This window comes from Canis lupus, chromosome 5 (genome assembly GCF_003254725.2).
Source record: "Canis lupus dingo isolate Sandy chromosome 5, ASM325472v2, whole genome shotgun sequence".
Taxonomy (NCBI): domain Eukaryota; kingdom Metazoa; phylum Chordata; class Mammalia; order Carnivora; family Canidae; genus Canis; species Canis lupus.
In genome coordinates this window covers 46,146,029-46,160,847 of record NC_064247.1, presented here as the reverse complement: position 1 = coordinate 46,160,847, position 14,819 = coordinate 46,146,029, and the positions used below count along the sequence as shown (strand labels likewise).

General features: G+C 41.3%; 1 protein-coding gene across 14 annotated transcripts in view; it reads left to right on the top strand.

Moving 5' to 3' along the window:
• Positions 1 to 14,819, top strand: part of ROR1 (receptor tyrosine kinase like orphan receptor 1) — a 486,769-nt gene that overhangs the window by 440,906 nt on the left and 31,044 nt on the right. For all 14 annotated transcript variants that reach the window (XM_049109518.1, XM_049109522.1, XM_049109519.1 and 11 more), the window contains 3 exons: positions 7,167 to 7,294; positions 9,147 to 9,464; positions 11,098 to 11,343. In XM_049109518.1, the coding sequence (XP_048965475.1) occupies positions 7,167 to 7,294; positions 9,147 to 9,464; positions 11,098 to 11,343 (692 nt within the window). The remainder of the gene's footprint in view (positions 1 to 7,166; positions 7,295 to 9,146; positions 9,465 to 11,097; positions 11,344 to 14,819) is intronic.

Below are 14,819 nucleotides of genomic sequence, written 5' to 3'. Positions count from 1 at the left end.
AAGCTGGGGAGTGGGAGAAATAAGAAATATTTATTAATATAAGAAATAAGAAATAAAAAATACTCAAGGAGTATGGAGTTTTATTTTGCTATGATGACAATATTTTGATACTAAATAAAGAAAAAAAAAGGAAGAAATTACTTCCCAAATGAGAGAGGATAAGTCACAGTTGCTAAATTGCTCTCTGGAGCACACCTAAGGATACTCTACACATCTAGAAATACTTCGCCTTCCTTCAGACCAAGATTCAGAGCTTTGAGGGCAGGCAATTTGATGTGATTTCATCTTCATGGCTCAAAATGGAGCTCTTAAGGGGCATAGAGTGCGGTAAATTCAAAAGTGTTGGATTATTTCCTTCACTGTGATCTACATACAGGAGGTTGCCATGCTGTGGGCTTGCAGGCCACTCTCTCTGGCATTCTGGTTGGAGAGCCACAAGAATCAGAACAAAGAAACCTGCTAATACTGCATAAATTGGCAATGCTTGCAGCAGTTTAGTCTGCTTAGAAGCAGCCCATAAAGCCATCCCCAAAACTTCTCCCTGGATCTGAAGCTTGAAATTCCAACCATTGGCACTCTCCCAAGGTCCCTCAACCTTGTCCCTTGGGTATATATAAATAAATATTTTTAACTGAGGTGAAATTCGCATAGCATTAAAAATGAACCATTTTAAAGTGAGCCATTGGATAGCAGTTAACACATTCACAATGTTGTGTAACTACTACCTCATATCCAGTGTCAAAATATTTTCCTCATAGCAAAATAAAGCTTCATACCCATTGAGTTGTTACTCCCTATTTCTCCCTCCCTGGGGCCTTGGTAACTACCAATCTGCTTTCCATCTCTATGAATTTACCTATTCTGTATATTTTATGTAAATGGGATCATTAAAATATGTGACCTTTCATGTCTGGTTTATCTCATTTCAAGATTCATCCATGTCAAGTTGCAATCCTGGGGTCCTGGGATCAAGTCCTGCATCAGGCTCCCCACAGGGAGCTTGCTTCTCCCTCTGCCTGTGTCTCTGCCTCCCTCTGTGTGTCTCTCACGAATAAATAAATAAAAATCTTTAAAAAAACAAAAGCTGCTTCCATGTTGTAGCATGTTTCAGTACTTCATTCCTCTTTTTATAGCTGAATAATAGTCTATCATGTGTATCTACCGCTTTTTGGCTAGTGCTGCTATGAATATCTGTATTCAAGTATTTGAATACCTGTTTACTATTTTCTGGGTTGAGTAAGATTTTATAGTTTGCAAAATACCTTTACACTCATTCTCTTCCCACTAAGGAGAGGCATGCATTTTAACTGGTCTTATTCCCCCAAAGGGAACTTTTTAAACTCATCAATAAGTCTGTTAGGCCTACCCATGCTCCAGTGTAAAATCTGAAGAGGAAGAAAGTGGCTTCCAGTTTGGAGGGTGCTTCTGGCATGTCCACGGGCTAGCCTGGGACAGCCCCACATCTATTACGTCTGGTTCCGTTGTTGATCAGTCAGGCAGCGGGTCTCCGTTTCCACTTCTGAAGGTCTGGAGGGGGATGGTTCTTGGCAGCATCCTTTCCCTCGTTCAGCAGGTTTCCTGAGTTGTGCACTGTGCTGGGTGGGAGCGGAATCAGACATGGTCCTTGCCTTAAAGTGGTCGCAAGGTGGACAGTAACCATACAAACCTAATATGGAGTCAGAGGTATGATGTGTGATAAAGAAGCCGGCCTGGGTGGAGGTCAGTGACTAACTCTTGGGGGGAGCTTAGCATTTGGATCTTGAAGACAAGAAGACATTCACAGAATGAGAGCGAGGGTGGAAGGCATTCTAGGCCTCAGGAAGAGTGTAAACCAAGTCAGAGGAATAGCAAACTTGGCTTCCCTGTTTTGAGACTAGCAGAGTCATTCAGGTAGCCAGTATGATCAAGTTCATAGGCTTGACTGGCAAGAGCAAGGTAGGAAAAATGGGAGGGCCTAGATTATTGAAAGGCCTTGTAGGCTGTAGGCAGGAACCTGAAATGAATAGGAAACTATCATTTTAGGCAGGAAATGAGGTGATCGGGTCTGTGTTTGAAAAGATCACTTTGTGAAGAGGAGAATAATGAACCAGATGACAGAGGTGCCCTCTATTGGTGAGCCTCATACCTTCCATCCTCAGCCCACCTTCTGGGTCATCCTGGCTTGAAGCTGGGCCCAGACCTAACTGTAAAGTCAGGAAAGATTGCTGCCTTCTTCCAACACAGACCTCTCATCCGCTGCCCCAGCCTGCCTTCCTATATGGTTTTCGATAAAGATGACAGTGCCCGCGGCAGCTAGCAAAAATCAATCTACACTGAAGGCTTCCCAACCAAATAGGTCATCTCTCCTGGAAGCGTTTGAATTTAGAAGTAGGCCAAGCCTCAAACAAATAAATGAATTGTTAGTGAAGGCAATTCAGCCACCCAGGGAGAGACCCAGAGAGAGTGTTCTAGGGTTGTTATAAAGATGAAATGAGATCATCTGATGGCTTACCTAACCCCCTCACCCCATAGCATCTCCAGGTCTTTCTGCGCACAGTAAGGTTTCCACCTCTCCCCCTGTAAGATTTTTATTTTGAAATATTTTTATACTTAAGAAAAGTTGCAAAAATAGTACAGAGAGTTTCCATATGTCCTTCTCCCCATTCCTCCTAATGTTAATGTCTTGCATAAACATAGTGCAATGATCAAAAGTAAGAAGTTATTGGGGTGCTTGGGTGGCTCAGTAGATTAAGCATCTGACTCTTGATCTCAGCTCAGGTCTCGATCTCAGGGTTGTGAGTTTAAGCCCCATTCTGGACTCTACACTGGGTGCAGAGCCTACATTAAAAAAAAAAAAAAAAAAGGAAGAAATTATCATTGGTACAATACAAACTACTCTATAGGTTTTATTTGAATTATGCCAGTTTTCCCAGTCATATTTCAGGGTTTCCTTTGAAATCATATATCTAAGACAATCATTGAGTTTGTTCTCTTGTGTCCCTTAAATTGAGGCAGCCTTCGGAAAGCCTGCCCTTCCTGGAAGCTGAAAAGAGCAGTCATGGGCCTCTCATGGTCCAAAATTGGCACAACTCTGTTCGGGCATTCCTTAGGGTGTTCTACAACTTTTCACTTTCCTAATCCCATGCAGCCACTCATCCTTTCTCTCTGCTCCCAAAACTACAGATAGTCTCCACATGCCCCATACCATGCAATGCACTTTTTCCATCATCATAATTCTCTGCTTTAGTCACTGACCTGAGAAATTAGGCCAGGAATTTGTGGCTATTGATTTTCATTATCACTATAAAACTCCCTTGGGTTGTGACTTGCGGTGGCCGCTTTTCCTTTCACTGGTCTCCAGAGGGCCCTGGATGGGACACCCCTACTGCTACCATGTTGGTCATGGTGACCCTTAGCCCTGTATGACTATCTCTTATAAGATCCTTCCACCTCCATGGTCTCCCGTGGAGAAGGTGATAGGGATTGGCAACATGGTACCTAAATTACTTTTGTGAAAAACATGAGTCCCCATCACAAAGCACTCCTGCTTCTTGACATCAAGTTAATGTAGCTGGCACATGTTGGTGCCAGCCATTGTGATATATGTGCAAAATTCCATTTGCCTGTTCACTATGCACCCTTCTTCTCTGTACAAAGAATGCAGCCTTGGGCATACTCACTGCAAGTGCCCTTGCCCTTTTGCTGCCATGTGCTCCATTATTTTAATTTTGCTCCGCAAAATTAATGATGAAAGAAGTATGAGCTGGAGAAAAGCATAGAGCTGATGAATGTTGGAGGAGCACTGGTTCCCCTCCAGCCAAAGCCAGAAGGAAAAATGGGATGCATGAAACGTGACTGTGACTCTATGTTCAAGAGAAAACCTTGTCACCACCCAGCAAACACCCAAGCATCTTCACAGCAGAAAGCCCCTCTAAGCAGTGCAAACACTTTCATAAACCATTTGGAGGGAAGCTGTATAGCATGGTTGCAAGCACTAGTTTTAGACAAATCTAGCTCTTCTACTTGCTATGTGTATTTAGACAGGTTCTTTGCTCTTTCTGACTCTCAGCTTTCTCATCTGTAAAATGGGAATGAATACACTTTCACCTTTTTTATAAGATGGTTGTCAGGATTCAATGATTTAATATCAATTGTATATGTACACAGAACTTAACAGTTCCTGGTACAGAAAAAAGGCTCATTTTAAAACCTCTTATTTATGATTAGGCTGATCTAATTAAAAGTAATACTGAAAAGCAGAACATCATGATAGATCCAACAATGTGATGTAATGGCTTAAGCTTACATGTTAAGTTCTAATCCTAGCTCCACCTATAATTGGCTTTGTGCATTTGACCCAATTATTTCTCTGAACCTGAATCTCTCCCTCTGTAAAATAAGGATTATAATACCACATAAGGGGCTACTTGGAAGAAAGCACTTAGCATAGTACCCAGCACGGAGAGTGTCAGACACTTAATAGAGGTTTGTTTTTCTAGTGCTGTGGTTCTTGACCACATGCAAATCACCCGAGAGCTTTTCAAAAAGCATGCATGCCTATGCTGCATCCCCAGAGAGTATGATTTAATGGGTCTGAGGTGGGGCTTAGGCATTGGTATTTTTCAAAAGCTTTCTGAGGAGATTCTTCAGAGCAGCCAGGAACTGTTCCTGAGCAGATGACATTACACACTGTTGTTTTGTTTTGTTTTGTTTTGTTTTGCTTTTTATATCTGTCCCCAAAAGACTGGTCAAAATATCAGGAATTCTGGGCACAGTCAAAAATTCAATACACCTGCAGTGCTAAGCCCTTGATAAGAAATATGCAGCCAAGGAACTGCATTCCTTTTCATTATGAAAAAAAAAAAAAAGGATTCAAAGAGTCTTTTTAGAGTCTTGAACTGGAAAGGTGGTAAGAAGTTTAGCCTAAGCCTCACACATAAAATATGGGAACTCCCAGTAGGTTAGGGATTTATATCTGGGGGTAATTCCAGAGTTTTGTCCTCCCAAGAGATATAAATTGAGGCCTTGAGAGTTTAATGTGGGGGAGGAAGAAGTGTTCTCATAATGACACCTTAAAAGTCCAGGGCTCTGCTAATGCCTAGGGATAGAAAAGCATCATCTGTAATAGCAGGGGGTGGTGTGGAAGTACTTTCTGGTCTCAGTACTTTGGTTTCCAAGACCCAAGGCTAGGTCATCGAAAAATTTCTTTCTCCCCATAGGTTTATGGTATTAGTTACCCAATAAAAGTGGAGTTAATTTTACAACCCAAGTAAAATTTAAGCCAAAAAGGCTTCAACATTACTCTAGGATTTATGAAAGTAAACATGTGAAGTGCTTGCAGGATTTTACGACATTAAAATTTCAATGTCTTCATGTCAGGTATATGATATATTCATTTGTATGTGTATTTAAAGGTTATGTTTATAAGAGCTTTGCAGTACACACTGTTTTGGGGAACTAACGTGAAGATACTTCCCCCATGTCCACCTTCAAAATGACTGTTACAGTGAATGGGAAGTAGAGAAACTCTGGAAACTGGTCTTTTAATAATTAGCTTTATCAGATCTCTTTCACTTGGTTTCCTGTGATAGTTTGGGCTCTCTAGACTCCCACATTTGTGGCCCTAGACTGACTACAGTCCATTTCACAGAGTAGGAGCTTAATAAATAATTGTCCTTTAAATAAGTGTCTTCTTTGGTAATCATAAATACTTCAATAGTAAGCATATGTGACTGCTGCATGTGTAGCACTTTTTAAAAAGCGTTTACATTATTTCATAGGCTTCTCATGACTTTCACTTATAGGATAGAAAGGCCAATGATTATCTTCATCTTATAGATAAGGAAAGCCATAGCTCAGAGGACTCAGAGAGATTGCCTAAGGACATGCAAATGTTAAACCTAGGAAGACAATTTCCTTCTCCTGACTTTTGCTCCAAAGAGGAAAAGTGATAATTCTTTCCAAAGATTTTATTTATGTATTTGAGAGAGAGAGAATAGAGAGAGAGAAAGCATGAGTGGTGGGGATTGGCAAAGGGAGGAGAAGCAGGCTCCAGGGTGAGCCTTATGCAGGGCTCCATCCCAGGACCCTGGGATCATGACCCGAGCCAGAGGCAGACACTCAACCGACTGAGCTACCCAGGTGCCCTGGAGAAGTGATATTTTTATTCAGACAAAGTATTGATTCCAACCAGATCAACAGAGGAGGAGCATCCAGGGTGAAGTCAGCCTAAAAGTGTGGCAGGTGGCCTTTTGTTCGGCTGTGGTCTGCTTTTGAGAACCAGCTGGATATTCTGTGCTCTGGTGTCTTGTGCTTATCATAGGCCTTGTGGGATGTTACAGCCTCTGTCCTTTCAAGCTGAATCTGCCACCTTGGGTCCTATCTCCAGCCTTAGATCTCCAGCCATTTGCCACACTGTCGCTTAACCACACTATCTGGCATCCCCTTGTCTTCAGAATGAAATCTACTCCCCCTCCTTTTTTATTATCATAATTTCGAGGCAACAAAAATTTTTTAAGATTATTTCTAAAGTTTTCGGGGATCACGAAAGCAAGATTTTCATTGATATGTTTTCTAGAGTTCCTGGAACTTAGTGACTCATTTGAAATTGTGCAGTCCCTGGGTTGCCTGGACCTCTCTGTGCACTGTAGAGATAATGGATCTTCAGCAGTGTGGAGCCACATAACTGCACTGCCCTCTGGTTTCTTTCCAGCTGCACCAAGCTTCTCACCCCATGGATCCTCCTAATTGACACATCAGTTGGAGTGGATCTTGTGGATAATGTGCCCACGCCTTTGTAGCAAATGAAGCAGAAATAATCTGTGCTTAAAAAAAAAAATACTGTAGAACATGTGCCCAGATTCCCAACTCATTTCCTCTTTACTTTTATAACTACATCATCTTCCAGCCCACCACCAGCTGCGAAAATAAAAGTGCTTTCTCCCATATTTAAGGATGATTTTGCGCTTCAGAATGATTTTCTGGGGGTGAAGGAAGCTTGACCAACGTGACCAGCAGATGTTTTAAGTGATGGATGGAACTGAGGAAAAGCCGGACTCCTTAATGAAGCCTTTGGGATACTGTGCTCAGCTTCTCCCCCTAGCGACCGTTTCGGGCATCACACAGTCAGAGCCACCTGGGTGTGAATGCGCTGCACCAGCTAATTAATATCTGTGCTCTCTTTCTAGAGATGAGTATGAAGAAGATGGGTTCTGTCAGCCATACAGAGGAATCGCATGTGCAAGATTTATTGGCAACCGCACCGTTTATATGGAGTCCTTGCACATGCAAGGGGAAATAGAAAATCAGATCACAGGTAGGTAACACCAATGAAATTGTATGGATACCTTGTGTAACTCTTCCTCACCAAACGCTTTCTTGAGCTCCTCTCTTACCAGAGGATCAGGCTAGGCAGAGGGGTTAGGAGCAGAACCACAAAGAAGCCGAAGAGAGGATCTCTGTGCTCTGGAATGTATGTTAGACTACTTTCTTCGTTTGTCTGAATCGGAAGTATCTTTTCAATGGAAATCTCACAGTGAGGCGCTTTCTAGCACACAGGAGTGAAGTAGTGTAGGCCACCCTGTACGATTTGCACACCTGGTTCTGCTGGTTAGTGTGTAGTTATGCCTGGGTGCCATGAAGCCCTGCAAGCCATTAAAATTGCCTTTATGCTCCCTGCGTGGAGCCTGCTTCTCCCTCTGCCTGTGTCTCTGCCTCTCTCTCCCTCTCTCTATGTATCTCATGAATAAATAAGTAAAATCTTTAAAAGTAAAAAAAAAAAATTGCCTTTATAGGATTCTGATAAGGTTGCCAGCTTTAGCAAATAAAAATACAGGACACCCAGTTACATTCGAATTCCAGATAAACAATGGAGAACTTCTTAGTGTAAGTATGCTCCAAATGTTTACCTGAAATTCACATGTAATGAAGTACCTTGTAGTTTCTGGTGACCTTCGGGTTTATGAGGCAAGAACAAACTTGAGACAGGCACACAGAACAGCAAAGAGTCTAGAAATTATGTCCCATGAGGAATACGAAGGAACTAAGGGGAGGCCAGGGGAGCTATTTAACCTGGAGAAGCAACTACAAAAAGCTGTGGTTGCCACAAGCTAGAGAACTTTGAGGAGGAAGGATTCTGAAAGGCCAGAGGACAGAAAAAGGACTGATGGGGAGGGGCTGTTGAAGACACATTTCATCCTAATATAAGGACATTTTAATGTACTTTTTACTAAGTATTTGCAAAAATAAGTGGGAGTTCCCATGTAAATATTTCATCACCCATCTATAATAATGCTCTCTTAGACATTTTTGATGGACCTCTGCTTACTGGAAAATATTATAGTTAAAAAAAAAAAGCCATTTATTTTTGTTTAACTCGACATTTCCCAAACCTGTTCAGCCCTGGAACCCTAGTTTCTCAAACACTATGAATGTTCTACAGAATGAATGTTGGGAGGAACATACATTGGGAAACAGTGTACCAACCACCCCTAGACTGTCTTGTGAGGTACAAGCTCCTCGTCAATGCAAAGGGAGGCAGGTATACTCTTTTTGTACACGTACTCATTAAGAAGTTAGGCTAAGTGACCACTAACACACACACACACACACACACACGGAACAACGGAGTTGTGCTTTTTAAGAACTTCCAAGAGAATTGCCTCATTTTCAGAAGATGCAATAGGAAGTATCAAAGGCACAAAGAAATTAAACAAGTTTCCCAGTCATATACCTCAGAGGTAAGACACAGAACTAAATCCTGTGATCAGGCTCCGCCACCACAGACAACAGGTTCAGCCCTGCAGCTGTCAAATGTTTTAGAAGCTTCATAAAGCTAATAAAAAGTACCGGATGAAAAACAAAGTTCTGTTGCTTTGTAGTAAAAATGAAAAATATATTGCGCTTTAACCTAATTAATTCTTTTTTTATTGGGAAACGGGACATATGTAACTTAATCCTGTTTTTTTAACTTTGTAGTCAAAATGATTTTTTTCAAGCCAGTGAAAGTAAAGCCCCTGGGACATCTGAACCAAATCTCTTCTTGGCCTTGTCTGGTTGAGTACAGCGGATTCCTTCTCGCGTGTGTTTATATCTGATATCTGTTGACTAGATAACCGAAGGAGATAAACCCTGGCCCCTGGGAGCTAATAACTGTGTTTGTTTTCCAGCTGCCTTCACCATGATCGGCACCTCCAGCCACTTATCTGACAAGTGCTCTCAGTTTGCCATTCCTTCCCTGTGCCACTACGCCTTCCCCTACTGCGATGAAACCTCATCCATCCCAAAGCCCCGGGACTTATGTCGCGATGAATGTGAAATCCTGGAAAACGTCCTCTGTCAAACGGAGTACATTTTTGCCAGATCGAATCCCATGATCCTGATGAGGCTGAAACTGCCCAACTGTGAAGATCTCCCCCAGCCCGAGAGCCCCGAAGCTGCAAACTGCATCCGGATTGGAATTCCCATGGCAGATCCTATAAATAAAAGTAGGTGGTAACTCCTGACTTTCTGTGCTGTCTGGAGGCCAGCAGCCCCATGGCACAGTGCAAACTGGACCTCGATCTGTAGTAATGATTCTTACTGGTAGGCAGATTACCTTCCAGTGGGCTAAAGACTGTGTGTGGGCTTAGCAAGCAGTGGTGGATTATCTAATGTCACTGTCTTCAAGAAGCTTCATGAAGATGATAATTTTTAAATATGGTTACTGGTTCCTCAGTGACTTAAAACAGAATTACCATAGGACCCAGTAATGCCACTCCTGCTGTACACTCAGACGGATTTAGAAAAGGTGCTCAAAGAAAAACTTTTATGCAGGTGTTCAGAACAGGTATTCACAATACCTGTAAAAGAGAAAAGCAACCCAAGTGTCCATCAGTGGATGAGTTGATAAATTGTGGTAGATCTATATAGTGAAATAGTATTCATCCAGAAAAAGGAATAAAATCCTGTTACATGCTACAACATGGGCTGAAACTTGAAAGCAGTATGACGGTGAAAGAAGCCAGACACCATTGGATGATTCCGTTTCTCTGAAATATCCAGGATAGACAAATCCATAGAGACAGAAAGCAGATTAGTGGTTTCCAGGGACGGGGTTGGGGAGCCTGGACATTGACTGCTGAATGAGTATTGTGTTTTCTTGGGAATGATGCAAGTGTTCTGGAATGAGAGAGTGCTGAAGGTTGCGCAGTATTTTGAATGTCCAAAATACACTAATGGTAAATTTTATGATGTGTGCATTGTACTGCAATTTAAAATATATATACATGGGGCTTGCTTCTATCCACTGCCCTCTCACCTCTGTTCCTCTGTGATTTCCCATTCACCTAGAATTAAACTCACTGGTAATTTTTTGGTTTCCTTTTGGAATTTAATATTATGCTATTAGTTAACTTATTGCATCTAAAATGCTTAGAACTCTGCTTAGCACACAATGATGGCAATATCTTCATTATTACTGTTATTACTGTTATTTTGTCGCTGGCCCTCCATCTTTTGACTTATTTCAACTCAGTGGATTTTTGCAGTGCTTTCAAGTGACAGCCCTGTGGTCTCCTGGGAAGAGGACTTGCTTCTCAAGAATATGCAGTGCTTCAGCACAGAGTGGCCCTAACTCCTGTTAGAAACTCATAACACACTGCTCCTAATGAACATTTTCTAGGAACTAGATTCTTTTTTTTTTTTTTTTTACGGAACTAGATTCTTTATCACACGATTCATGTCTAAAGACATCAAGCAAGCATGGAAAGAAGAGTGTAGCTTGAACCTTTCCTTTTTCGAACTGGAAAATTACTCCTGTGCCTCCAAGTCCCAACCCCAGTTCTGATTTTGTGTGTGTGTGTGTGTGTGTGTGTGTGTGTGTTCAGTATTAAAAATGTTTGTGGGGGACTGGTTTTATTCCTGCCGCATAAGCTTTAAATCCTCCCAGGAATGTAACTGTGAGGCAGGACCTGTGTCCCAGCCTAGCAAGCAGGGAGACTGCTCACATGGCCCCTAACCAACAGGGAAGCCTGAGCCATGAGGTTAATTGTGAGTCCTCCCTCCAGAAACTGCTGGCTAGAAACCCCAGCATCTCCTGTTTCCTTCACACAGTTTAAGCCTTTCTCTTCTGTTTTCCAGATCACAAGTGCTATAACAGCACAGGTGTGGACTACCGGGGGACCGTCAGTGTGACCAAATCAGGACGCCAGTGCCAGCCGTGGAATTCCCAGTACCCCCACACGCACACCTTTACCGCCCTCCGCTTCCCAGAGCTGAATGGAGGCCACTCCTACTGCCGCAACCCAGGGAATCAGAAGGAGGCTCCCTGGTGCTTCACCTTGGATGAAAATTTTAAGTCTGACCTGTGTGACATCCCAGCATGTGGTAAATGCCTTTAATGTGTCCACTTACCTTTAAAGGATCCCCTCTCCATCTCCCTGCCCTGAGGAGAGTCAGTAAGAGGGCAAAGGAGAGCTATAGTGTTTGTTAGATCTCAAACTATGTTTCTAAGACAGTTAAACCTTGCCGTTTCTACGTAAGATGTCTTTTAGGGTACCGACACACACTCTCAGGGGGCAAACTGCCTTATCCCCGTAACCACTGTCGTCAGTGGGTATAACAGACACAAGGGAACAGGCTCATCACAATCAGTCATGTAGAAAAAGATATTACCCACAATGCTCCATGTCCAAGTGTTAGCAAAACAGGTGTATTAGAAACAGAAAGAGAACTGTTTTCCCTTTGTCCTTGAGAACACCATAAGGTAGGATGAATCTATAGCTATTACGCACTCATCCAGGGCAACATGTAGACAAACTGTGTCTTCTCTGTCATCCTTTTATGCCACAGAAGTGTGGAAAGCAAATGAAATTCCTGAATCAGTTTGTTCCATTTTCTAGAAAAATATGTGGAAGGTAGGAGAAACAGAATGAAAATAAAGGTGAAACCTGGTTTGGGACTGTTTTGGAACGGACCCATCTTCCTGGTCCTAGTTCTCATAGATGATGTCAACTTGGTTCTCTCGACATAGAGGGAGAGTCTGGTGTCTCTGCAGGGAAAGCCACAGCAGTAAATTGGACATAATAATAACATCCACCTAGTGGTTACTGGGAGAATGAATGGGTTACTAAAAAAACTCTATGATGTCTGGAAGATAGTAAACGCTTAACAAATATTATCTGTTATATAATTATTATACAGTCAATATATAAAGAAAAATCTGCTATAATTCATATATAGTCAACATAGAAAGAGGAATGTTTGCTCCCAGTTTAGCAAATGTTGTTTGAGAGTCCACCGTGGAGCAGGGGGTTTGAAAGAGAATAAAATGTGATTCACATTACAGTCACAATGTAATGTGGATGATGCAATAGAAGTTAGCACGAATGTTATGGAACAGAGAAGAGAAAGCTGAAACATACTAAAGAGGTCCATAAGAAGAAGTAATAAAAATGTTAAAAAGAAATCTCAGTGATGAAAATTTGGGAAACTATTATTCAATAATTTTGTTCTTATGTGTTACCTGTTACTATATTGTCTTCTCTTGCAAAATGATTTTGTGGGTGGTGAAGCATGCCAGGTTTGAGAAAGAGGTGACCAGACCCTTTTTGTGTTGCTGGGCTTTAAAATGCCTTCATATGCAGCATAAAGAACAAATTATGAAGTAAAACTTTTCCAGAGCCACCATCGGAAACTTCAAAGCAAATTATCCGGTATTTTTTAAATGGTTTGCCCTTAATAATTCATGACTTTTCCCACATGCTATATTCAATGCTAATAGGAAAGGAATAAAAATAAAATGTAGATTTATAATCATCCACTTAGTTGTCCACCCTTTCTCCTAAACCAGGTAAGGAGAAAAAGGAGAAAAAGCATCACTTGCTGAGCATGAGTAATGTGTCAAGCATGGTGCTTGGGGTTTTCATAGGCTTTGCCCTTACACTGTGATGAGTGTTATTAACCCTATGTTACTGATGTTACACCCAACTACATCTTCTTGGTACTCTACTGTGCTATCTCAGAATACTGGTGTGTGTCCTTAAGAACACCAGATGAATTATTTTAGGGAAGAAACACATTGTTCGTTCCTCTCTTGGTAAGTGCTGTTGTCCTTTGGGTGACTTCTGATGCTCAATTTCCAACTAATACCCAGCAGAAGTAGGAAGATAATTTGGTCATAAACTAGAAGGTTTGTTAATAAGCTGATTCAAGCTTTACTACAATTAGTTTAGTTTAGTCAAGACTCAAAATTATACCTGAGAAATATGTGGTTTTCATTTCAGTGACCTTCCTGAAGCAATCAGACCAAATACATACTCTGAGGAATGAAAGGAATCCTCAAACAGTTTTTCAGACTGGATAGAGAGAGAAAGATCCCCTACAAAACACTTACTTACCATGTGCCTGCACAATGCTCCATGCTTTACATATTCATGTACATTTAAAACTCGTATCCACGCTATGGGGTTAATAGTGTTATTAACGTAGTCCACTGAGGTTCAGGAGGGTTAAAGAACTGGTATAAATCACACCAGTGATGAGATTGGACCTTGAACCTCATCTATCTACATAAAGCTCTGACCAAACTCAAAGCTCATCCTCTTTTCCCAGACACTCCCTAGCTCCCATTTAAAGATTTTTTTTTTTCAGAAATAAATAAAAGAATGACAATAGGCTCCACCTTTGGGTCCCAGGATACAGATTCCCATAATATGATGTGACATCAAAAAGTGTTCCCTTGCTGATGAGGAAATCCATCCTAGTATTACTCTATGTTCTCATAGTATCAGTAAATACAATGATGTTAGAAACCCTGAGAATATTTCATTCTGCATATTAGATGGCAGAAGACACAGTTAACCTTCTGATGACTGGTTAAGTTCTAGTCATATAAGAGATAAATTTAGATGAATGTTAAATCTAGAGATGACAAGGTAGTTCTCACCACTTATAATAATCATTTTTATTAAAAAGAACATTTTCATTTCAGTTTGAAAGAAAACAGTTGCTCTTGAATTCTTCAAGCCAAGCCACAAGTATATACATTAAGGGCACAGGGAATCCTTAACATTGATCAAGAAGCAGCTGCTGAGAGGCCAGTGGCTCTTCAATGTAAGAATTAAAAAAGAAAGCAGGTTAGCATCATCTGTTGTTCCTGGGCAAGGCTTCTCAGAATTGCCCCTGGATAGACCACCTGTAGCAATCTAATCATAATAGCATCCTACTTTATAACACTTCTTAAGAGCATTTGATTTTCTTTCTCTTTTCATTTATAGAAAAATTAAGAAAGAGAAAGTTGAAATTCCTGCCTTCTTTTATCATATGAGAAAACCAAGGCCCAGGGAAGTGGTAGGACTTACCCAAGATCATAAATCAACTACAGAATCTAGATCTCCTACCTCTAGGACCACTCACTGCTCTTTGTTCTATACTAGTGCTTCCCAAACGGCAGAAGTTTTGTCTTCCGGAGAACATTTGGCAATGTCTCAAGTACTTCGGTCCTCACTCCTGGTGGAAGAGGAGGGTTGTGAGATGCTACTGGCATCTACTAGGTAGAGGTCAGAGACGCTGCTAAACACCCTACAATGCACAGAATGACCCACACAAAGAATTATCCAGCCCAAAATGTCGATAGTGCCAGGGTGGGTGGAGGAACCTTGAGACTGGATAGGAATTACACAATTTAAACTATAGAACAACAATATCATTAAACAGCAGTTGCCGTTTATTGAGTGCCTACAATGAGCCAAAGACCATGCTAAGAGTTTTTGTGCATTATCTCATTTATAGCAGTCCTATAGCCCTATGAGTTGGGTTTATTCTATTCAAGAAGAGAAAACTGAGACTTAGAAAGGGTAATT